At 40.7% G+C, this 26,858-nt stretch overlaps 1 protein-coding gene across 1 annotated transcript in view; it reads right to left on the reverse strand.

Annotated features, from left to right (window-relative positions):
• YIPF6 (Yip1 domain family member 6) overlaps window positions 1-26,638 on the reverse strand; it is a 56,902-nt gene extending 30,264 nt beyond the window's left edge. Inside the window, exon 1 of the mRNA XM_055122682.1 lies at window positions 26,460-26,638. Coding sequence (XP_054978657.1) covers window positions 26,460-26,516 — 57 coding nt within the window. The 5' untranslated portion in view covers window positions 26,517-26,638. The remainder of the gene's footprint in view (window positions 1-26,459) is intronic.
• Between the last annotated feature and the right edge of the window lie 220 nt (window positions 26,639-26,858).

Genomic DNA, 26,858 nt, shown 5'->3' on the forward strand with positions numbered 1-26,858 from the left:
GGGAGCGGGGGAGGGATGTTGGGTTTACTGGTGGTGGAGAATGGGCACTGGTGAAGGGATGGGTTATCGAACTTTGTATGTGGGAAACATGAGCACAAAGATGTATGGATCTGTAACTGTACCCTCACGATGACTCTCTAATTAAAAATAAACTAATAAAAAATAAAAAATAAAATATAAACCTTAGATTAATTTTATTTTTAAGAATTATATTATTCTGGCTCTCCGCCTGGATGTGATCCCAAGTGGCCACACACAAGCAGCCCCTCTGTTCCTGAACGCCCATGATTCCGGAGGCCAACTAACTACTTTCGGCACCCAGCATCTCCTTGCAGAAATGCCTCTAGACTGTGAACTAAAGCTATGGCCCCATGCCTCCCCAGGAGGGGAAAGGTTTTTCTCTCCCGGCCTTTGCTTTCCCCAGAGGCAGTGTGGCAACCCCCATTTCATAAGGCCCACTAAAGAGAGGTACAAGCTTGCAATGATGCAATTTCTGGCAGAAGTCTCTCTGGACTTAATTACTATAATATCAGAAATCCAAAACCTCACATGCTTTTCATTCTCAGCAATGTAAAACAAACTATCAAATGATGCCTTTTCGACAGGTCTGATAGTTGGGGGAAAATTCCAAAAAATAATAGTGAGTTTTCTGTTGAAATATTGAGGTAATCAAAGTAAAGAGAAAGTAAAGTGAAAATCATCAGCCACAACGGCAGGGGTCGGGGCTGGGGATGGAATGAGAGGTATACTGGGGCTCTTGGTGGTGCACTGGTGAAGGAATGGGTGTTTGATCATTGTATGACTGAGACATAAGCCTAAAAGCTTTGTAACTTTTCACAGGGTGATTTAATAAAAAAAAGATTAAAAAGAATTATATTATTCTAAGTATAAGTTTTAATTATATTGATATTAAATTTAATATATTTTAATTCCATTTAGAACTATAATTTTATATGAATACACATAAGTTATTACTAAATGCATAGTTTGAATTATGTATAATTAATTTAAAATTTAAATAATTTAGACTTTTAAACAGTTTTATACTTATGAAGCACTAAAATGACTTATAAGTGGTTGCCTCTGAGAAGCCGAAGGGAATACAAAGAACAATTACTCTTTCATTAAAGTCTCCTGGTGTTTTTTGATATTTTAAACTGTGTATCTAATACTTAAGAATAAAACCCTGTTTTAAAGAAAAGGATGTGAAAAAAGGAACTCTGGGGTAGAAACAAGATAGTCATGCAGGTACCAGCTTGACAAATTCTTGCAACCTTACTGAGAGTGTTGGCAGACACCATAAAGGATTTTATTCTCCAGAGCAACTGACCCAGAGGGCAAATTCATGAAAAGGTCTCCACCTGCATCTAGCCAATAGCTCAGCTAGCAATGGGCTGAGTAAAAGTGCTTTATCAAAAATGCTTATTTAAAAATAAAATGCTGACAAAGTCCGTCCCAGTCATTTCACATTTAACTAACAGAAAGCATGATGCATCCCTACAGACAAAAAGCATACTGCAGACATGCCAGAGTATAGCTAGTTAGCACTGAGACTCAGAGCCAGCCAGACTCTGCTCTCTGCCAGGTATGGAGAGTGAATACTGCCACGAGCTAGGGCCTGAGGCACAAGGCCTCTTTTGATCTACCTCAAATTTAAGTCTGTTTCCAACCCACAGTCGAAGTTTCCATGACCATGGTAGCTCATTTTACCTTGGTAAACTTGAAACTATGATCACTTTTCAGCAAAACACTGTGATAAAATAATTGCCTCCTGGGACTATAAACTCACAAGTCCAGGGCTAGTGGCACACAACATCCACCAGTAAATCATACTTGCAAACTGCTACTTGTGCAAAACCAGTCCAAAGTTGGTAGGAAGGACCCCCAGGCTCTGACAATCTTTAATTGCCCAGGTCCTCTTTTACTTGGGACACAGGTAAGGCACTTGTGACCTTCAATGCCTGGATGCTGTCTAGGGTGAGCAACTCAAACCTCGGTAGCATAACTGATGCCAGACACTCCAACATATAAACTCCCACTTACCATCTGCACGTCCACAGAACATAGCACCCAATACTTACCCAATGAATATAAGTCTTCCTTGAAGTTTTGGCAGAACTAGTAAACCCATCAGGACCTGAACTTTTGTTCTTGGGAAGATTTTAAATTACCAGTTGTTTTCACTTCCTTACTCATGACTGTTCTCTCCAAGTTGCCTACTTCATACTGATTCAGTCTTGGGAGATTGTATTATTCTAAAAATGTGCCCATTTCATCTAGATGCTCCAGCTTTGTGACATAGCATTGTTTGTATTATCTGCTTATGACCTTTGATATTTCTGACATATCTGTTGTAATCTCTCTTCTTTCATCTGTGATCCAATTTATTTGGGTTTTCTCTATTTTGTTCCTTATAAGTATAGTACTAACTATTGTATATATGTTATTCTTTTTAAAAAAGCAGTCTCTGGCTTCATTTTCCTTTGAATCATTTTCTTGATTTATATATTACTGATTTCTACCCTGACTTTTTATTAAATCACTGTGAGATACACAGTAGCAAAGTTGTTCATGACTGGGTTTCAGTTATACAATCCTCCAACACCCGTCTCTGCAACAGTGTACATTTCAAAATGCCAATGTTTCAACCAGTTTCCCACCTTCTTCCACACCCCCACACACAGTCTGCCTCTATGGCAGGCCCCTCACTCCCTTCCTACTCCCCTCTCTCACTCCCCCCCTTTTTTGGACACTATGGTTTGCAAGAAAGGTACTGAACGGCTATCAAGTATATCCCTTTACCTACTTTTAGCACTCAATTATTGTCCAGAGTGATCATTCCCAACTATCATTGTCATAGCGGTCCCTTCTCTATCCTAACTGCCCTGGCCCAGCCCACCCCCAACTTGTGTCTCTGTTCTAATTTTTGTTACTTCCTTCCTTCTACTTAGGTTGGGATTTTAGTTATGTTCTTTTCTAACTACTCAAACTTTGAAGTTAGGTTGTTAATTTGAGGTATGTTTCCTAAGGTATTTTTTCCATAGAGTTCCTGTATTACTATTAACTTCTCCCATAGTACTACTTTTTCTGTGCCCTACAGGTTATGATAGTTTTGTCTTTATTCTCATTTGCTAGACAAAATAATCTTTTTTTTTTGCTTCCTTAATTTTCCCTGTGATCCATAGGTTATTTAAAAGTATATTGTTTCAAGAGAGTTGAAGATGATCACTCTGGACAAAAACTGAGTGCTGAAAAAAAAAGCATATTGTTTCATTTACAGAGTGGTTACAGTATTTCCTGACTTTCTTTTTATAATTAATGCCTACCTTCATGGCATTTTGGTCTAAGATATTTCTATTTTTGTCACTTCATGGAAACTCAAATTGTGCACAGCATGCGGTCAACCCTGAAAAATCTGAACTAGAGAAAAACACATTCATCTTTTTGGGAGTAGAGGGTCCTGTGTATATCTAATAATCCAGGATTTTCTAGTTCTTTATTTAGGAGTAACGTTTCCATTTTTTTTTGATTATTTGGTTTTGGGACCACAACTATCTATCATCAGGGCTTACTCACGGCTCTGTGCTTAGGGGTCATTCCTGATAGTTCTTGAGGGATCATATGAGATGACAGGTATCAAATATGGATGGGTCAAGTGCAAGACAAGCACCTAGGTCAAGTCCAAGATGGCCCCTGTCTTATCTCTCAGTTTGAGGATTCTTGTTTCCTTCCTGATATTCTATCTAGTTGATCTGTCCAATGATGAAAATGATGTGTTAAAAATTTCTCACTGATTTTGTGTTACCATTTATAGTAGCAATATCTCTATATATTTTGCTGTCCTTTCATTTGGTGTATTTATATTGATATTATGTCCTTGATCTAACGCTCCCTTAAGCAGTATGTAATACCATCACTATCTGTTATCAGACCACACATAAGTGAAACCAGGCACATTAGTAAGTTATTATGAACCTACAGAGGGGAACTATTTACTATCCTCCTCAAGCTCTTCCAGGCCGAATAAATAGGAGTGATTCTGAACAGTGTCTATGAGGTCAACATTAATATAACAAAAGAAGACAGGGGTATAAATAAAAAGAAAATGAGCCTAATATTTCTGAAGAGAGGCGGCCCTGAGCACCCCGGGCTTCCCTCCCCACCGGACTGCCGGCCGAATGGCCGGCATGCCGACTCCAAGCGCCGCTGCCGTCCTGTCTTCCAGCAAAGGTCTGTGACGCTCCCTCGACCCGCCCTTCCGGACCCAGCCTGCTCCACGGCCCTGAGCACCCCGGGCTTCCCTCCCCTCCGGACTGCCAGCCGAGTGCCCAGCACGCCACCCCCAGCACGTTGACCACTGTCGGGTTGTGGGAAAGGGGCGTGGCCTAACCGCCAGGGGGCGTGGCCTAAGAAAAGTGGGCGTGGCTCATTGCCGGCCGGCCGGTTAGCGGCGACCGGTACTTTCCTCAACATCCTATCCAAGACTAACATCCTAGCTATTCGCAAGCAGTAGGACAATAATGCACAAGACTTCACATAAGGGTTGAAGGAAACATCTCAGTAGATCAGGTTCTACAAACGGCAAGTTAAAAGGTAACCACTATTACCTGAGCCTATCCACAATCCTTTTTCACAACAAAAGGAGACAGGGACACTCATCTTCAAGGGCCCTCTTTCATATCACCACAAACAACATGAAGAAACAGCGAAAATCCCCACTGCAAGCAGAGGACGATCAAAGGAGTCCGGAAACCTCAATGGGCGCTTCCTACAAACTTGACCTCTCTGAGAAAGAATTCAGACTTGAAATCCTCAACATGTTCAATGAACTCAATGCAAAGATGGACAACTTCAAGGAAGACCTGGCAGAAACAATACAACAGACAGCCGACAAAATACGGGAAGAAATGAGAGCAGAAATAAAAAACCTTCAAAAAGAAATGAAGGATTCCATACATGAAATCAAAAACTCTCTGGCTTCCCTCAACAATAGGATGACTGCAGCCGAAGACAGAATCAGTATGCTTGAAGATGAGCTGCAAGAGGCCTACAGGCAACAACAAACCATGGCAAGAGACCTCAAAATAGCTCTAGCCAAAATCAGAGTCCTAGGGGATGACTTCAAGAGGAACAACATTAGAATCATTGGACTACCAGAACCACAGGGAACCAACCCCAGCGAAAAAGACACAGTCAAACAAATCATTGCGGAAAACTTCCCACAGCTGGACAATACGGGCATCCAGATTCAAGGCGCCAGAAGAGTGCCAGCTAAAAGAGATCCTAACAGAAAAACCCCAAGACATATCATAGTTACAATGATGGACGACTTCCAGAGAGACACAATACTCCAAGCAGCAAGGTCCAAGAAGGAAATCGCATACAAAGGAGCACCCCTTAGGCTCACAGCAGATCTATCAGAGGAAACCCTCCAAGCTCGAAGGCAATGGTGGGATATAGTGAAAAAACTCAATGAAATCAACGCTTCACCAAGAATACTTTATCCGGCTAAACTCTCATTCAAACTAGAAGGAATCAGACACTACTTTGGGGATAAACAACAGCTCAGGAACTTCATAGACTCAAAAACAAACCTAAAAGAAGCACTAAAGGGGCTATTGTAAGACAAGAACAACCCCTACAAGCACAACAAACCCTTGACAGAGACGGCACAAAATCCCATAACAATAATCTCCCTTAATGTCAATGGTCTGAATTCACCAATTAAGAGACACAGACTGGCAAAATGGATTCAGAGACTCAACCCAACATTCTGTTGCCTGCAAGAAACACATCTGAATAGCCAGAACAAACACAGACTCAAAGTCAAAGGATGGAAAACGATCCTGCAAGCAAACAACTCCCTCAAGAAAGCCGGGGTGGCTTTACTAGTATCGGACAACATAGACTTCAGGTTGAAAAAGATTAGAAGGGATAGTGAAGGCCACTTTTTATTAATCAAGGGATGTGTACATCAGGAAGAAATCACACTCCTAAATGTCTACGCACCCAATGAGGGACCAGCTAAATACCTACAACAGCTGCTAAGAGACCTCGAGAAGGACATCTCGAGCAACACAATAGTAGTTGGAGACTTCAACACCGCACTGTCTCCTCTGGACAGATCTAGAAGATTAAAACTCACCAAGGAAATACTGGCTTTGAAGGAAGAAATAGAAGAGAGAGGGCTAATAGATCTATACAGGGCTTTATATCCCCCAAAAAAGGAATACACATTCTTTTCCAGTGCACATGGAACATTTTCCAGAATAGACCATGCGCTGGGCCACACAACATACTTCAACAGAATCAACAAGATAGACATTGTACCAGCTATCTTTTCAGACCATGATGCATTGAAGATAAAACTTAATTATGGACAGATGCAGAAAACCAAATCAAACACCTGGAAATTAAATAGCTCGATATTGAACAATGAGTGGGTCAGGAAGGAAATCAAGGAAGAAATCAAAAGGTACCTAGAAACAAATGAGAATGAAGACACGAACTACCAGAACCTGTGGGACGCAGCTAAAGCCGTTTTAAGGGGAAAATTTATAGCTCTGCAAGCATATCTCAGGAAGGAAGAAAGGGCCCACATAAATAACTTGTCTTCACAGCTCAAGACCTTAGAAAAGGACCAACAAAAGGATCCAAAACCAGGCAGAAGGAAAGAGATAATAAAACTTAGAGCAGAAATTAGTGACATGGAAACCCAAAAGACAATCCGGAAGATCAATGAAACCAAGAGCTGGTTCTTTGAGAAAATAAACAAGATTGATAAACCACTAGCAAGACTCACTAAGAAAGAGAGAGAGAGAACCCTTGTAAGCCGAATCAGAAATGAAAAGGGGGACATCACAACAGAAACCAATGAAATTCAAAAGATCATCAGAGACTACTTTGAAAATCTCTATGCCACGAAACAAGAGAACCTAGAAGAAATGGATAAATTCCTCAACTCCTATAATCTCCCAAGGCTGAACCAAGAAGACCTGGAGTACCTGAATAGTCCAATTAACATCAAGGAAATTGAAATGGTAATCAAAAGTCTTCCCAAAAACAAAAGCCCTGGTCCAGACGGATTCACTAGCGAGTTCTTCCAAACATTTAAAGAGGACCTTTTGCCAGTCCTTCTCAAGCTTTTCCAGGAAATTGAAGAAACAGAAACCCTCCCTAACAGTTTCTATGAGGCTCATATCTCCCTAATACCAAAAGCAAACAAAGACACCACAAAAAAAGAAAACTACAGGCCAATATCCCTGATGAACACAGATGCAAAAATTCTCAACAAAATATTAGCAAATAGAATTCAACAACTCATCAAAAAGATCATACACCACGACCAAGTGGGATTCATCCCGGGGATGCAAGGATGGTTTAACATCCGTAAATCAATCAACATAATCCACCATATCAACAAAAGAAAAGATAAAAATCATATAATCATATCAATAGATGCAGAGAAAGCATTTGACAAGATCCAGCATCCGTTTATGATGAAAACACTAGCCAAAATGGGTATAGAAGGGACCTTCCTCAATATAGTCAAAGCCATTTATCACAAGCCTATGGCAAGCATTGTCCTCAATGGGGAAAAACTAAGAGCCTTCCCTCTGAGAACAGGGACGAGACAAGGATGCCCACTCTCTCCACTTCTGTTCAATATAGTACTGGAAGTACTTGCAATAGCGATTAGGCAAGAAAAAGACATTAAGGGCATTCAGGTAGGAAAGGAAGACATCAAGCTCTCACTATTTGCAGATGATATGATACTATACTTAGAGAAACCTAAAACCTCTACCAAGAAACTCCTAGAAACAATAGACTCGTACAGCAAAGTTGCAGGCTATAGAATCAATACCCAAAAGTCCATGGCTTTCCTATATGCAAATAATGAGAGAGAAGAAAGTGACCTGAGAAAAGCAATCCCGTTCACAATTGCGCCTCAAAAAATCAAATACCTCGGAATCAGCTTAACAAAGGAGGTAAAGGACTTGTATAATGAAAACTATAAAACACTACTTCAGGAAATAAAAGAGGACACGAGGAAATGGAAAGACATCCCCTGTTCATGGATTGGAAGAATTAATATTGTCAAAATGGCAATTCTCCCCAAAGCATTGTACAAATTCAATGTGATCCCTATAGGGGATACCCTTGACATTCTTCAAAGAAATGGAGCAAGTGCTCCTGAAATTCATATGGAACAATAAGCCCCCACGAATAGCTAAAGCAATCCTTGGGAAAAAGAAAATGGGAGGAATCAACCTCCCCAACTTCCAACTCTACTACAAAGCGGTAGTCATTAAAACAGCATGGTACTGGAACAAAGGCAGAGCGGCAGACCAATGGAACAGGGTTGAATACTCTGACATACACCCCCAAATATATGATCATCTAATCTTTGATAAGGGAGCAAGAAATGTGAAGTGGAGCAAGGAAAGCATGTTTAACAAATTGTGCTGGCAAAACTGGACGGCTACATGCAAAAAAATGGGCTTAGACCTCTATCTATCACCATGTACAAAAATCAGATCAAAATGGATTAAAGACCTCAACATCAGACCAGAATCCCTAAGGTACATTGAAGATAAGGTCGGCAAAACCCTCCACGACATTGAAGCCAAAGGTATCTTCAAAGCTGACACGCCACTGGCTAAGCTAGTGAAAACAAAGATAAATAAATGGGACTATCTGAAACTAAGAAGCTTCTGCAACTCAAAAGAAACAGTGACCAAAATACAAAGACAATCTACAGAATGGTAAAGGATATTTATGCAGTACCCATCCGATAAAGGGTTGAACTCCACAAGAAGAAAACTGCCAACCCGATCAAAAAATGGGCTGATGAAATGAACAGAAACTTTTCCAAAGAAGAAATCCGAATGGCTAAGAGGCACATGAGAAAATGTTCAACATCACTAATCATCAGGGAGATGCAGATCAAAACAACAATGAGATATCATCTCACACCACAGAGACTGGCCCACATCCCAAAAAACAAAAGCAACCGGTGTTGGCGTGGATGTGGGGAGAAAGGGACTCTCCTTCACTGCTGGTGGGAATGCCGACTGGTTCAGCCCTTTTGGAAAACAATATGGACGATTCTCAAAAAGTTAGAAATTGAGCTCCCATTTGACCCAGCAATACCACTACTGGGAATATATCCCGGAGAGGCAAAAAGGTATAGTAGAGATGACATCTGCATTTCCATGTTCATTGCCGCTCTGTTCACAATAGCCACAATATGGAAAAAACCAGAGTGCCCAAAAACAGATGATTGGCTAAAGAAACTCTGGTATATTTACACAATGGAATACTATGTAGCTGTCAGGAAACATGAAGTCATGAAATTTGCATATAAGTGGATCAACATGGAAAGCATCATGTTGAGTGAAATGAGTCAGAAAGAAAGAGACAGACATAGAAAGATTGCACTCATATGTGGAATATAATGTAACTGAGAAGTACAAGTTGGCAACGATGCAACTGCTGGCAGATATCTCTCTGGACTTAGTTACTAAAATACTAAATTACAGAAACCCAAAACTGAGAGGCCGCTAAGTGTGGTCACTCGACCTCATACCTCTTCATCCTCAGCAATGGAAAACAAATTATCTAATGCTTCCTTTTCAGCAGGTCTGACTTTAGGGGAGAGACTCTCCAAACAATAATAGTGAGTTTTGTTGAAATATTGTATGCAATCAAAATGAAAGTAAAGTGAAATTTATTAGTTACACAGGCGGGGGGGGGCTTAGGGTGGAGGGTTTAGGGGCGTGGGGGGCTTTGGGGTGTGAGGGGTCGGGGTGGAGCTATACTGGGATTCTTGGTGATGGAATATGAACACTGGTGAAGGGATGGGTATTCAAGCATTGTATAACTGAGATTTAAACCTGAAAACTTTGTAACTTTCCACATGGTGACTCAATAAAAAATTAAAAAAAAATATTTTTGAAGAGAATAGATTTGAACATCCTCAACAAAATTGTCAAACTGAATTTGACAATACGTAACGGACAATATACCAGTACCAAGATTGATTTATTGCAGGGATGCAAAGATGCTTCAATATATACAAATCAATGAATGTAATATACCTCATCGATAGGAAAGATAAAAATCACATTAACTTAGATGCAAAGAAAGCAATAGACAATATTCAACACCCAACTGATGATAAAAGCTAGGAACTATGGGTCCATCCATCCAATCATACTGGTCTCCAGCTCTGGGGATATCAAGAGTGTGAGCAACCTGCCCGTCTGCACCAGAACTTCTGCCTGGTCTGGACCCTTTCTGGTGTGTAAGAGTTGGCACCCACCCCCAGTATAGTCATGTGTTGATTTAATACTAGAAAAAATGAAAAAGGTGTCAAAAGAAACCAAAAGTCCAGAGGGATCCCCAACATCAGCAGATCTCTGAAATCTGCCTGAAGAAGGCTTTAGAACAACTAACATATTGGACAGTCAATAACCTAAAAATCACATCTGAACAAAGAATCAAACTTGAAGAAAGCTTGATAGAAAGAAAAAGTAAATGAAATTGGTCAAATTAAAGTAAAGGAATATAGTTGTAAGAATCAGAAGCAGTACAGAAGAAGTTAAAATAAGTGAATCCATCAAGAAAAAAACAGTAAAAAGAATGAGAGAAAATAAAGAGAATATATGGGATATTACTGACAATACCAAGAGGAACAATCTCAGAATCATAGGAATTACAGAAGATGAAAATAAGAAAGACAACTTGAAGAAATAATTGGTGAGAATTTCCCCAACCAGAAGAGTAGGTTGGTAACTCTGTAAGAGGTTTAAATTTTGGTTTTAACACAGTTGCTTGTATTCCTGTACATATGAGTTTAAATGGCCCCAGAATGAAATACAACAACCTTCACACACTTCCCTCTTATTGTGGTGGGAAGATGTTTGCTGATTGGGTGGTTGTTTGAATATTATCTGTAATGAACTACTGTGAACTACATTATGAAAATAAAATGCATAAAAATCACAAAAAAAGAAGTGGTAAATCATGCAAAAAAAGAAGAGGTCCAAATTCTACCAACCAGAGTAAACTCAAATAAAATAATAACATGGCATTTTATTACCAAAATGGCAAAATCCACAGACAGAGAGATCTTAGAGCTACAAGAGAGAAGCAAAACCTTTCATACATGGATTAAAAAATATTAAATTGGCAGATTTCTCTAATGAAATGCTACAAGCAAGGAAAGAATAGAATAACACATAGAAAGTATTGAATGAAAAAACCTTCCAGGGGCTGGAGAGATAGCACAGCGGGTAGGGCGTTTGCCTTGCACGCGGCCGACCCGGGTTCAAATCCCAGCATCCCATATGGTCCCCTGAGCACGGCCAGGGGTAATTCCTGAGTGCAGAGCCAGGAGTAACCACTGTGCATCGCCAGGTGTGACCCAAAAAGCAAAAAAAAAAAAAAAGAAAAAACCTTCCAACCAAGAATACTTTACTCTGCAAGGTTGTCACTCAGAGTGAAGGATATAAACATTCTCAAACAGAAGCTGACAACCGAATACAGTTCCAGCAATGATACTGAAAGTTCACATATAAAAAGGAAAACAGCCAAAAACCTCATATTATCATGACAACAAATTTATTTCTAACAATAATTTATTTAAATATAAGTGGAATTAACTCTACCATAAAATGACACAGAGTAGCAGAAGGAAACAAAATCCAACCTTCTGGTGCTTATAGGAGACATAATTAAACTTCATGATAAACACATTTCGGAGTAAAAGGCTGGAAAAGTCATACAAGCTAACAACAGAATAAAAAAAGCAGGGACAATCATAGTTATTTCAGACCAAATAGTAACTAAGCTAAAGAAAATGAGAGATGAACATATATACTGGTTAAGGAATTGACAGAGAATCTTATCAACCTACATATCATCGACATACATGCACCAAATGAAGGGGCAGCAAAGTTTATAAAGCAACTATTAATAGATCTAAAGTGAAGCATCAATGGCAACAGAACAGTACTAAGAGGCTTCAATATCCCACTCTCATCATTGGACAACTCAACCAACAAAATATCAATAAAGCAAATGCCGTAAAAGATGAACCTAAAAAACAGTGCCCAACAGACATATTAAGGAACCTTCACACCCTCAAAATAAATATACATTCTTCTCCAGTGAATATGGACCATTTTCAAAGATAGAGTAGTAGTAGGGACACAATCTGAACATCCATAAAATCCTGTCAGAAGAGAAAGTATCTTCTCAGAAGAAAAAGTGACAAAGATAGAAATCAATCATTAAAAAGCTGGGAAAGTATCCAATATTTGGAAATTGAATAACATTCTGTTAAATAACAACTGCAGCAAAAATCAAATTTAAAAAGAATTAGAGAAATTCCTAAAAACAAACGAGGATGAAGACACAATCAGAACCTATGAAATACAACAAAAGAAGCACTAAAATAGAAAGGGACATACACAGAATGATCCCTCTCTTAAGGGTGCAACAAAAGGTAAAGGATAATCCCCAACTCTCCGGGCTCAAACCAGGAAAACACAAGAAGCTTGAATGAACCACATAACATCACAGCTTGAAAAACTAGTAAAAGAGCAAATGACTGCCGAAGTGAGTAGAAAGCAGGAGATAATTAAAAAATAGAGTAATTACAATACCTTTATTGCAAACCACAACACCTAATCAGAGAGAGAGAACAAAAGGGAATACCCTGCCATAGTGGCAGTGTGGGGTGGGGGGAGACGGGACTGGGGAGGGTGGGAGGGATGTTGGGTTTACTGGTGGTGGAGAATGGGCACTGGTGAAGGGATGGGTTATCGAACTTTGTATGGGGGAAACATGAGCACAAAAATGTATAAATCTGTAACTGTACCCTCACGATGACTCTCTAATTAAAAATAAACTAATAAAAAAATAGAGTAATTATCAATGATACAGAAAACAAAACAAAGGGCCCAAAATATAAGGAGATGGTTCTTTGAAAGAATAAACAAGTCTAATAAACCCTTGGATATTCATAAAGGAAAAAAAAGAAACTCAAATGAACAGAATCAGAGATGAAAAGGGAGAAATGACAACAAATGCCTCAGAAATACCAAAAAAATCAATCCAAACAGCTTCCTACAAAACACTATGCCACCAAGCTTGAAAACCAAAAAGATATGGTTAGATTGTTAGAATCATACAAACTTCCATTATTCAACAAAGAGGAAGTAGAAATCCTAACTAGACCAATCACAAGTAAAAAAACTGAAACAGTAATTAAAAATTTCCCCCGAAGAGCTGAAGACAGTGTGGCAGGTAGAATGCCTGCTTTGCATGTGGCCGACCCAGGTTCAATCCCATGCACCCCATATGGTAACTTGTGCACAGCCAAGAGTACTTCCTGAGTACAAAGCCAGCAGTAACCCTGGAGCATCACCAGGTGTGGCCCCAAATTCAACCCCCTCCCAGAAACTCCCCAGAAACCAAAGCCCTGACAGAAAGGCACAAGAAAAATTGCTCATCATCACTTATGATTTGGCAAATGCAAATTAAAACAACAATGAGATATCTCAAATATGTGAGACTAAATATATCCAAAAGTTATGATTAGGCAAATGCAAATCAAAACAACAATGAGATATCTCAAATAGTGAGAATGAAATATATCCAAAAGTTAAGAAATAACACATGTTGGTGTGGATGTGGTGAGAAAAAAAATCTCTCACTGTCAGTGGAAATACCACTTTTAAACCATGATGGAAAGCAATATGGAGACTACACAGAAAAGTTAAGACTAGAATTCCATAAGACCCAGCAATACCACTTCTTGGCATCTACCCCAAAAGCACAAAAATATTAATGTAAAAGGATATATATGTATCTGTGCATTGCAGTGCTTAACAGTCAAGATATAGAAACAACCCCCAAAATGTCCAACTACAGATGAATAGAAAAAGAAGTTGTGGTATATTTACATAATAGAATACTAGCTGGCAGTAAAATAAGATGAAACCATACCATTTGCTGCTAAATGAATGGAACTATAGGGTATCATGCTCAGTGAATTCAGTGAGATGAAAAGAGACAGACACAGAATGATCTCTCTCTTATTTGAGATACAAACATACATAGTAAGGGTGCAACAAAAGGCCTAAAGGAACAGAACTGAAAAGTTTGTCCAAAGAACTGAGTTTACTGGGAGTGGGGGAAAAAAGGGCAAGTGAGAGGGTCCATTGGGACTGGTGGTAAGTTTGCTGTTGGAACAATGCATACATGAAACTATTATTAACAGTATTGAAATTTGCAGCACTGCAATAAAAATCTTTCGATAAAACACTTGTATCACTTGTATCACACTTGTCATCCCATTGTTCATCGATTTGTTCAAATGGGCACCAGTAATGTCTCCATTCATCCCTGTCATGTGCTACTGTAGCCCAATGGTGTCCGCTTGCACCAGGAACACAAAGAGCCTCAAACTGTTCATTCAGGGTCTTGATGAAGAAATCTGACCATCTCGTAGGTGGGCGGCCTCGTGGTCTTTTGACGTCCCATGAAATCCAGTCGGTAACAGCTCTAGTCCAGTAGTCATCTCTAAAACGCATTACATATCCGGCTCATCTGATTTTCAACACCTTGGCAAACAAGACAGCGTACCTGATCTTCGATCTTCAACGGAGGTGGGAACTCCAGATTCCGTCTCTCACTTGAGTGAAACGTGATACTCCAAGCACAGCTCTTTCGATTCCTCTTTGGGATACCCAAATAACGTTCTCATCCTGTTTTCCAGGTCCCTAATGCGTAGTTAGTACAGGAAGATTGGTGGAGTCAAAAAGATGTGCCTGGAGCAGGAGGTTCTTCATCCTCTTAACCACTTCTTCAACACTCTAGAAGGCGTTCCACGCTGCTCTCTTCCTCCTGCACAGTTCAGGTACCAGGTCGTTTGTCATGTTGCGTTCTCGACCTAGGTATACATAACTGCTCCATTCAGAGATGTCCATTCCATTAAGAGAAAATGGAACATCAGGAACTAGTCCGTTTCTCATGAACATTGTCTCTGTGACATTCAGCTGCAGTCTGACCTTTCCACTTGGCCTGTTGAGACTGAAGCGGTCATCGAAGCCCTAGACAAACAGGGCATTCAATCTCAGTACATCAGGATCCTCTGCGAGCTGTATTACGAATTCACCACCAGGATCTCACCATTCTACAAAAAAGTGATCATTGACGTAAAGAGAGGGGTTCAGTGCAAACCTGGAGAATATCATGCGATGACTGGAATGGGAAGGAATGGGAGTGAAGATAGACGGTTGGCAACTACACCACCTCCACTTCGCTGATGACATCGTTCTAATAACACCAAATATCATCAGCCAAGCAGCATGAATGCTGGCCGACTTCGTCCTTGAGTGTGGAAAGGTCAATAAAACAGACATAGAACAAACTTGATGCTGTAGGATATCACTGGTTTGTCCTTTCTCCCTTGCTACAGAGAGCTTAGGTTTTTCGGGTGATACCCATCACAGTGCTCCTGAGGCACTTCCATTCCACTTTATTTGTAAACTCCTCTCTACCCTTTCTTCCCCAACCACTCTATCACCTTTTCCCCCTAATCAGACTGTTATCTTGTACAGTCAGGTTCCTCACAAATCTATGATTTTATATGTATGAGCTAAATACTGCCTTTTGCCTCTCTTTATTTCTTTTGAATAGTTTACTTTAAAGCAATGTCCTTTTTGTATAGACACAAGAAAACAGTTAATAATATGCTTTTGTAACTTGGGATTTAATTGGCTTTGAATAATATTCCCTCCTGGGCATCTACTTTCTTGACTTAAGTCTCAGTTGCCCTTAGTTCCTAGCACCCCTAAAGCAGGGTCCCGACGAGGGACTGAAAGGACCCATGGCTAGCTGTGAGCTACCCTGGCATCAATATGGGCCAGGCCAAAGCGTCACAATTCTTAACTATAAGTTAAGAGTTTGATCATGGACAAATGCTGTCATGATCCAAAAATAACAACAAGACTAGGACCCTGCTAGGGATAGGAAAGACTAATCTGGCCTGAGCACTGTAGTCAGAGATTGAGATGGCCCCAGGAGAGCAATTCTATAAGTTTAATGTATCTCTCACTGTGTCCATACAAAATGACTAATATGAATGTATGCTTGTTGGACGAAGAAGAGGAGAAACACACCCAAATTAGGCGTCGTGTTGCTGGATAAGAATCTGTCCTGGAAGTAGCTTCCCCAGAGGGAAGGACCTTACACAAGCTGATTGTATGATGACACCTATGTGTAAACCCCAACCCCTCATGCTTTGGGATTTAACTAGGCTGTACGATTGGGCTGGGGGATTCAGATGGGGGCCAGAGGAGAAGGAGAATGAGAGAGGCAGAAGGGGATTGAGTAGAGATCAAGAAGGAGAATGAAGTAGCATGGGGGAGGCAGAAGCAGGAGGAGAATCCAAGGAGAAAGGGGATGGGAATAGAATCAACTGCATCTGAGACCAACCATCCTGGTCCTCCTTCCTTCCTTCACCTGCCCATCGCCATCGACCTCCTCAGGGTAGGGGAAGCAGCGTGAGACTCCCAAACGTGGGCGGCGGGAGAGATAAAGAGCCGCTGCCCTTTTTGTGATTACACATATGGCCATATATCAAAAACCACAGCTAATATACTATCAATGGTAAAAAACAGAAATCCTTTTATTAAAGATCAGTTACTACAAAAAGGATGTCCACTGCAGCCACTATTATTCAACATAATATTTTAATTCCTTGCAAGAGTAATTGGCAAGAAAGATTACAAAGATTCAAATTGGAAATGAAGGAACAAAGGGGTAATATAGGGGATAAGGGACTTGCCTTGCTTGCGGCCAAATCAGGTTTAAATTCCAGCACAACATATCATCCCCCAATCACTGCCAGGTGTGGTCCCTAAGTACAGAGCAAAAAGCCCTGCACAAAAAAAAGCCCTGCACACCCACAGGTGTGGCCCAAAGACCAAAATCAAGATGGCAAAGAAGTCAAATAACCACTATTTGCAGATAGGTATAAAACCCTAGAGACTGTGCTAAAAAAAGTACTAGAAACAATAAAGCAAAATAGGAAGTTGGAAGATTAAAAATCAACACGCAGAAAACTTTTAAATATTCATATACAATTAGGTAGAAGAGAAAGAAATGTTCGTTAAGTCCATTTACAATTGTGTGGAACAAAATCAGCTTTCTAGGAATCAAAAATGGAGACAAAAGAATTGTTTAATGAAAATTATATATAACTATGAATAGAGAAGACACAAGAAAGTGATAACATATGCCATGTCATGGTTTGGAAGAATTAACAATTAAAATTACCATCCTACCCAGTGTCCTAGAAATGCAATACAATTCCAAAGTTACCATGGCATTCTTCAAGGACACAGAACAAATACTGTTAAACTCATAAGGCATCATAAAGCTCCCAAAGCAATTCTAAGAAAAAAGATAATGGGTGCTCAGGTGGGGGGGAGGGGAAAGAAATTTCATTAATTTCATTTTAATTATGCGACAAAGCTATGCAATTAAAATTCCAAGATACTGAAATAAAATCAAACTCCGACCAATGGAACAGAATTGAGAGTCCAGAGATAAAGTCTCAGATGCATGGATAGTTCATTTACAACAAAGCAGCTAGGTGCAAGATGTGAAGCAAGTGAAGCCTTTTAAATAAATTTTTGCTGGGAAATCAGCACGTGTAAAAATGAACCTGGACCCCTTAGAAACTACACAAAGTTAACTCAAAATACATCAAAGAACTTGATATTATGCTCAAATTCATAATTTCCATCAGATAAATACACAGAACTCTACATGACACTGGTTTCAGTGGTGTTTGCAAAGATTTGATATGTTTGGCTAACAGAGCAAAATAAACAAACAGAACTACTTCAAAATAGTAAGTTTATGCATGGTCTAAGAAATGATGGCTAAGGCCAGATAGATAGAACAGAGGTTAAGATGCTTCCCATGCATGCTGCCTACCTACTTTGATCCCCAGCACCTCAGGGGTGAGGACCTCCAAGAGTATTCCCTGAGAACAGAACCAGGTGTATTCCCTGAGAACAGAGCCATGAGTAAACCCTGAGCACAACTGTGTGTGGCCAAAGCCCCCACCCCCCAAAATTGACATAAAATAAAAGACAATCTACTGAGTAGGAGAAAATGTTCATACACTGTACACCACCTGACAAAAGGTTAATATCAAAAAGATATAAAGCACAAAACTCATCAACAACAATTATAAAAATAACCACCTCACCAAAAATGGGAAGAGAAGCTGAACAAATATTTACCCCAAAGACATACATTTAGAAGAAATTATCAAGGAAATGTAAATCAAACTGGTAATAAAATAATAACCTCATACTAGTATGAATGAGTCACTGCAAAAAGTCTGGAAACAACCATTGCTGGCAAAGATAAAGAGAAAAAGAAATTCTCACTCACTCCTGTAGACTCTGTCAGCTTGGTTAGCTCTATATGATTCAGAGATTCTATCAAAACTCAGACTACAAAAACATTAATTTGAAAAGGTACTCAAATACATTCATTATCACACTATTTACAACAGCCAACCAAGATCTGGAAACAACACAAATGCTTCAATAGGTGAAAGGAGAAATGACCTGATATATAAAGGACTATTACTACTCAGGTATAAGAAAAGATGAAATCTTGTGGTCAAGCAACAATACAGTGGGTAGGGCACTTGTCTTGAATGAGGCTGACCTGGGTTAGATCCCCAGCAGCATTTATACCCCCAAGCCCAAATGGGTGATCCCTGAGCACAGAGCCAGGCAGAGCTTACAAATAATAATTATCAACTCCACACAGCCTGGCACCTCCAATCATCAGGAAAAGTGGAGGAAGTGCATCACACCCGAAAAAAAGATACTATGAAAATAATTTCAATAAACTTCTGAGTCTAGAAAAGAAGGAAAAACATAAACAAAATGAAAAATCATAGAGCAGAAAAAAATGAAACAGATTAAAAGGACAGCAAAAATCAATGAAACCAATAGCTGATTCTTTGAACTTAATTTTTAAGTTCAATTCAATTCAATTGTTTAAATTGATTTTTTAAAAACCCACTATGGTGGTGGGGCTGGAGCGATAGCACAGCGGGTAGGGCATTTGCCTTGCACACTGCCGACCCGGGTTCAAATCCCAGCATCCCATATGGTCCCCTGAGCACCACCAGGAGTAATTTCTGAGTGCAGAGCCAGGAGTAACCCCTGTGCATCGCCAGGTGTGACCCAAAAAGCAAAAAGAAAAAAGAAAAAAAAAACCACTATGGGGGCTGGAGTGATAGCACAGTGGGTAGGGCATTTGCCTTGCACGCAGTCGACCCGAGTTTGATTCCCAGCATCCCATATGGTCCCTTGAGCACCGCCAGGGGTAATTCCTGAGTGCTGAGCCAGGAGTGACCCCTGTGCATCACCGGTAACCCAAAAAGAAAAAAAAACAACCCACTATGCTCCCCAAGAAAAAAACAGAAAACCCTAATAAAACAATCAGAAGTGAAAGGCATAATACATCACTAATGTACAGAAGTACAAAGGGTCAGATGAGACTATTATGAACACCAAACTGGACAATAAATTGACTAATGCATAGAATCATACAATCTTCCAGAATGAGCCAGGAAGAAATGGAGAACTTGGATAGACCAATCGCAAGTACAAAAACAGTAATCAACAGTCTTTTTTTTTTCTTTATGGGTCACAGCTGGCAAAGTACAGGGGTTACTCCTGGTTCTGCACTCAGGAATCACCCCTGGTGGTGCTCAGAGGACCATATGGGATGCTGGGAATCGAACCCGGGTTGGCCGCATGCAAGGCAAACGCCCTATCCACTGTACTATCGCTCCAGCCCCTCAACAGTCTTTCAAAAGAACAAAATCCTAAAACCAGATGGATTCACCAGTAAAATCTGCAAAACTTTCAAAGGGAACATACCCGAAGACAATATTAGAAAGGGGTGGAGGGTACAGAAGGAAAGGAAGAAGCTTCAGGTAGATATTGCTGAAAAACATGCAAATCCTCAACAAGAATTTTACAAATCAAATCCAACAAATTTAACAATCATTACCGAGAGAGTGTCATACAAGAACTGTAAGGATAATTAAAAAACACAAATCAGTGAATGTAATGCATTACAACACCACTTCAACAAAAAAAATCACACAACCATATCCATAAACAAGAAAAAAACTGACAAGATTAAAAATATCCATTTGAAAATTAACTCAATAAGTAGGAAATAGAATTAACATTATCTCAACATGATCAAGACCATATTTGACAAACCAACAGTTAACATAACATAAAATGGTAAAATATTCAAACTTTTTCCTTAAGATCTGAAACTATACAAGGCTAATTAACCACTCTTACCACTTTTCACCATAGTTTTTGAAGTCCGGTCAAAGCAAATAGGTACAATAAAAATATTAAAAGGTATCCAAGTTTGAAAACTATTAAACTATCACTATGCAGATGACAGGATAATATACATTATACACATTAAGGCAACTCCTAAGGCAGGATTGAGAAACTTTTTTCCTACCAAGGGCTATCTGAATATTTGTAATTTCATTTTAGGCGATACAGTAGAGGCACAAGGGCTTGAGAATATACTTGTTTGTCCCACCAAGTACCAAGGCCAGACCATAGGATTTCCCAGACTTGACATTCTCTAACCCTTCCATAAGGACTATTTCAAAAAATAAGAGAAGTGATAAATGGAGTTCTGTAATGACACAAAGTTAATACACATAACTGTGTTCCATTTCAATAAAGAAATGATGAGTTGAAGGAAAAGGAAATTAAGGATATAACCTCATTTACAATTGCATCAGAGAAGAGGGTAGGAGATATAGTAAAAGGGTTGAGGAGGTGGATGAGTCGACAAAGGCAAAGTGCACCAAGCAGAAACCAGTTCAGTCCAAGAGTCTGGCTCTAATGATTTGGTGGGAAAGAGGATGTAGTAGTGGCTAGTAACACGATCGCTAGTGCATCCCTTCACCTGGAACCAATTTCCTTACAGATCCTAGACCACAGCCATTTCTATCATTTCTGTATTTCTGTATTTCTGCTCCCTAAATACATAGGTATATTTTGTCTTTCAACCCTACGCAGATAATTCCTAAATCAATGTTTCTAGTGCTAACATCTCCTGAGTCCTGAAGTCCAGGTTTTAGGACCACGAATGGATTTAAATTTGTACGCTGCATATTTATTGAATTGCCTGCCAGCAACTCAAATTCAACAAGTATAAAAATGAGTTTATCAACTGTTAGGGCCCTCTCACTCCGGATACATTTCTATTCAGGGTGTCACTGTCTTCATAATTTGCCCGTCTTTTTTTTTTTTTTTTTCAAAAAAATGGGTACTGAGAGTCATAGCTACATCACTCTGGAGCAGATTAGAACTACAGACCTCAGGCCTTATACCAGGTTTACTGAATCAGAATCTGCATTTTCACAAGATTTCCCAGATGACTGCTAAATATATATGGTTTTGTTTTTGTCTTTGTGTTTAGGGCCACAACTAGAGGTGCTCAGGGTTGACTTCTAGCTCTGTGCTCAGGGATCACTCCTAGTGGACTTCAGGTTCTGCAACCAGGGATTACTCTTGGTGGGCTTTGGGGACCATAATGGGTGCCAGGGATAAGACCCAAGTGGTCTGCGTGCAAGGCAAACACTTTACCCCCTGCATTATCACTTCGGTCCTGTTATATATAGTCATAAAAAACTAATTTTAAGACATAATCTTCCTAGCAGACCAAACTCTCAAGTCTCCTACTTTTCCCCTCAAATCGTCATGTCTCCCACGAATGCAGGAGTTCTGACAGCCATCACTTCTTCCCAGAACAATTACAACAGATTAACTGGCCCAGAGATTCTGGGCATTACCCCATGGAAACTCTTACACTATATTGTCAAATTCCTTGTTTTGTTTATCTTTTTTTTAAACTGAATCACAGTGAGATATAGTTATAAAGTTGCTAATGATTTGGGTTTCAGTCATACAATGTTCCAACAACTTTCTTAAACAGTGTATACTTCCGATGACCAATGTCCCCAGTTTCCCTCCTGCCAAATCCCAGCCAGCACTGCCTCTATGGCAAGTACTTTTCTTCTGTCTCTCTCTCCCTCCTTCTGTGCATTATGGTTTGCAATAAAGGTACTGAAAGGTTTTCATGTATATCCTCTTACCTACTTTCAGTACTCACTGCTTATCCAGGGTGATCATTTACAACTATCATTGTCATGGCGGTCCCTTCATTATTCATAATTTTGTACCCCAACCTTTCTCAAAATAGTAGCTCCTCATTGCCTGTTAAAGCTCCCAGTTTTGCAGACAATAAGAAATAATATTTTTGAGATATTATGTGACAGGCATATTATCAAGTATTTTACATGGGTTAATTCAATAAATAATAATCCTGGGGCCATAGAGATAGTATAGCAGGTAAGGCACTTGCCTTGTTCATGGCAGAGCTAGGTCTGATTCCTGGAACTCAAAATGATCCCTCAAGCCCAGCCAGGAGTGTTCCCTAAGTCCAAAGCCAGGAAGTAGCCATGAGCAGAGCTGGCTCTGGTTCAAAATCCAAAAATAATAACAACCTTACAATCTAACTATTACTTAGATGTATAGGTGGGGGAACTGAGCACTTTGGCCCAGGGCTAGGTTAGTAACAAAGCTTAGAATATCAAAACAACAATGATATATCATCTTACACCACAGCGACTGGCACACATCCAAAAGAAAAAAGAACAATCAGCGGTAGCACGGATGTGGGGGGAAAGGGACCCTCCTTTACTTTTGGTGGTAAAGCCAACTGGTCCAGCCTTTTTGGAAAACAATTACAGACATTCCTCAAAAAACTAGAAACTGAGCTCCCATTTGACTCAACAATACCACTTCTGTGAATGTATCCTGGGGGACCAAAAACACACTGCAGAAACATCAGCCACACTTTGATGTTCAATGCAACACTATTCACAAAAGCCAGAATCTAGAAACTACCCGAGTGCCCAAGAACAGATGACTGGATAAAGAAACTATAGTAAATCTACACAATGGAATACTATGCAACACTTAGAACGAGTGAAGTTATGAAATTTGCTTATAAATGGATTGACAATCATGTTGAGTAAAATGAGTCAGAAGGAGAAGGACAGGTATAGAATGACGGCATTCATTTGTGGGATATGAGACTAATATCTAAGGTGAGGGTAAATGGGGCCAGGAAGATAGGTCAATGGTTGGACGTTATCATGAGTGTGTGTTTGTGCGGGGGATGGGAGGCATAGAAAGGGGTAAAAGGACAGGTAAAGGGACATACCTGATAACCTTTCATTATCTGTACTGCAAACCACAAGGCCCAAAAGGAAAGGGGGGTGGGAGGGAAAGAGAGCGAGTGCAAGAATAAGAGCAAGAGTGAGAGAGAGAAATGAAAAGTGCCTGCCATAGTGGCAGGCAGTGGATGGTGGGACGGGGTGGGAAAGTGGGACCATTTGTGGTGGGAAAAGTACACGGGTGAATGACTGAAATCATATCATGAACAATTTTGTAAATGTGTATATCACTGATTCAATTAAAATTAATGAATGGAGAGAAAGAATTAAACCCAGCTGTGTTCAGGGCTTACTCTGGACTCTGAACTCAGTATCACTCCTTGAAGGGCTCAGGGGACCGTCTGAGGTACTGGAGAACAAACCCAGGTCAACTGTGTGCAAGGTAAGGGCCATATGTGCTATAGTATAGTAATGATATTTTAAGTGGCTTATATTATCTCTCTAACCCCAGAGCACACAAATTGAGCAGACTTAAGTTTTAAGGTTTATTTTACAAAGTTTTCTTGTGCTTCAAATACATTAGCAAATTGCAACTTGTGTGCCTTTTGCCAATAAGAGACTGGGTATCATCAATGGAAATAGTCTTAGTTTAAGAAACAGACTTTGGTTCAAATTTCAGGCCTGTCTACTGATTGTAATTTCTTAGGAAATCATCAAACCTTCCCAAGTCTCATTTCCTCACCAGCAAATAAACTATAATTTGAAAATCACCCCACTTCAAGAAGATTTAGAAGAGGTAAGGTGCTTGCCTTGCATGTAGCATCTCCTTATTTGAAAATAAACTATAGTTTAAAAATCACCTTGGGGTCAGAGAGATATAGAAGAGACAAGGAGCTTGCCTTGCACGCAGCATTCCTGATTTGAATCCACAGCACAACATATGGTCTTCCCAGACCTGTCAGCCAGTGACTCCTGAGCACAGCCAGGAGTGAGCCCTGGGCAATACCTGGTGTGACCCAAACTTTGAAACATCTACACAATGGAATACTATGCAACTGTTAGGAGAAATGAAGTCATGAACTTTGTTTATAAATGGATAGACATGGAGAGTATCATGCTAAGTGAAATGGGTTAGAAAGAGAGGTATAGACATAGAAGAACTGCACTCATTTGTGGAGTATAGAATATCATAACATGAGGCTGACACCCAAGGACAGTAGATACAAGGGCCAGAAGGATTGCCCCATAGCTGGAAAACTGCTTCATGAGCGGAGAGGAGAAGGCAGATGGAATAGAGAAGGGACACTAAGAAAATGATGGCTCGAGGAATCAGTTGGGATGGGGGATGTGTGCCGAAAGTAGATAACGGACCAAACATGACTTCTCAGTGTCTCTGTTGTAAGCCATAAAGCCCAAAAGTAGAGAGAGAATATGGGGAATATTGTCTGCCATGGATGCAGGGTTAGGGTGGGAAAGGGGGGTATACCTGGGATATTGATGGTGGGGAATGTGCACTGGTGGAGGGAGGGGTGTTTGATCATTGTGTGATTGTAACCCAAACATGAAAGCTTGAACTATCTCATAGTGTTTCAATTAAAAAAAAGAACAAAAGAAATCACCTAACTGATCGACAGAATGGGTAAAGATGTAGTGTGTTTGTGCATGTGTTACACACATATAAACCAGTAGTTAGCAATTTTTTTATAAAGATAACATTCTGCCATTTAAAAAAATAAATATGTACCTTGGGGAATTACGCTAAGTGAAATAAGCCAGTTAAGCATCTTTGTGTCACACTGGGCACAAAACATAAAATATGTTACTTAGTTGTCTCACTTTCCTGTGTTGAGATACTATATCTGCATTTTTCAAATAAAGGGTTCAGAATGGTTTCCTCAAGGTCACAACTGCTCCATGAGAACATGGACCCACTCACTCTTTCGTTGCTGTATGTTCGGTGCCTAAAAGAGTGATTGGGATATAAAGGAAGATCATTAAATATTTGCTGAATGAATGGGATGAGCGAATTAAGCTCGTAAGTAGAAACAGAATTAGAATCAGTTTCACCAGACTCCCAATTCAGTCCTCTACATGTTAAGTTGCCAATTTACAAAGAAAGTAAAGGATCAGTATCATTTACCGAGGTCGTGCTATGCAATGAAACACTTTAGGTACTGATTAAGAACTTGTTTCAGAGAGGATACTTAAGAGCAAAATGGTGAGTTAGTTCCACTCCAGTTTCACAGGACTAATCATTGTATTACACACTACCTTACATAAACTACTTCACCTTCCTTAAAAAGTCTTGGAGGCAGGTATTTTTTTAATATCCATTTTACAGATGAAGAAATACTTCATGAAATGTCTTGCCCCAGTTGACACAAGTGGCAGAGTGGGTGCTTTACAGCCCAGGAAACTTTATTTTACTTCAAATCTGTGTTCTTAAATACTTATCCAGACTTTGCATTTTATTTCCAATCGAAATTCTATGCCCTGTGAGGACAGGCACAAAAGAATATTATGAAGAGGAGGGCAAAGTGCCGAGGAGTCACCGAAGAAGCTGACAACCACGTTAGAAGAAATGCCAAAGGAATGTCCTGAAGTTCCACTACAGCTTCGCGTTTATCAAGTAGAGGGGGCAAGAACAAGTCCTGGGAGTCTGGGGCGGGGGGGAGAGTGAGTGGGGAGTTCACAAAAAGACGTGGAAAGGGGCGGGAGCGATAGCACAGCGGGTAGGGCGTTTGCCTTGCACGAGGCGGACCCGGGTTCGAGTCCCAGCATCCCATAGGGTCCCCTGAGCACCGCCAGGGGTAATTCCTGAGTGCAGAGCCAGGAGTAACCCCTGTGCAATGACGGGTGTGACCCAAAAAGCAAAAAAAAATTTTTTTTTTTAAATCAGCCGTGGGAAGAGGGAAGGGGACAGGAAGGATGGCAGGAAGGAGCGCAGTCAGCCTAAACAACAGCTGCGCTTTGAGGACTGGTGGGGACCAAAGGTCCAAGGATGGCCCTGCCGGGAGCCAGGGGTCCCCGCTCTCGTAGGCGACAAGCCCGTCACCCGACTTCCTTAGGGGGTGCTGGGCTTCCCCCTCGGTCCCTTCATCGCAGATCCCCAGCTCACCAGGGGCCTGGGCGATCCTATCTCCGGGTGTCCGGGCGACTCCGCCGCTGCCGCCATCTCGGCCCGTCCTGTCGCTTCGCTCCCACAAGCGTTTGCGAAGTCGGAGACGTGGCGGAGGCGGCCGACGGGCGCGTCATCAGGCGGCGCCGGCAGTTGCGCCGGCGTCAGCGAAAGGGTCCGAGTCGTCGTTCGCCTTTCGAGCGAGGGTGGGGAGGGGAAACGCAGAGAATTCTCTGGTCCACCGTGCGAGAAGCGTTCCTTGGGCGTCCAGCACAGGGTCCCGGGTCGTGCTGTCGCCGCGCTCCGCTGCCCCCACGGCGTGGGCTTGGCGTTGGCCCGTCCCCGAGCGCGCTGCTCCTGTCCCCCGCCGCCCCCCCAGTGGGTGCGTGTTCCTGATCT

The sequence above is a fragment of the Sorex araneus genome, chromosome X (assembly GCF_027595985.1).
Source record: "Sorex araneus isolate mSorAra2 chromosome X, mSorAra2.pri, whole genome shotgun sequence".
NCBI lineage: Eukaryota > Metazoa > Chordata > Mammalia > Eulipotyphla > Soricidae > Sorex > Sorex araneus.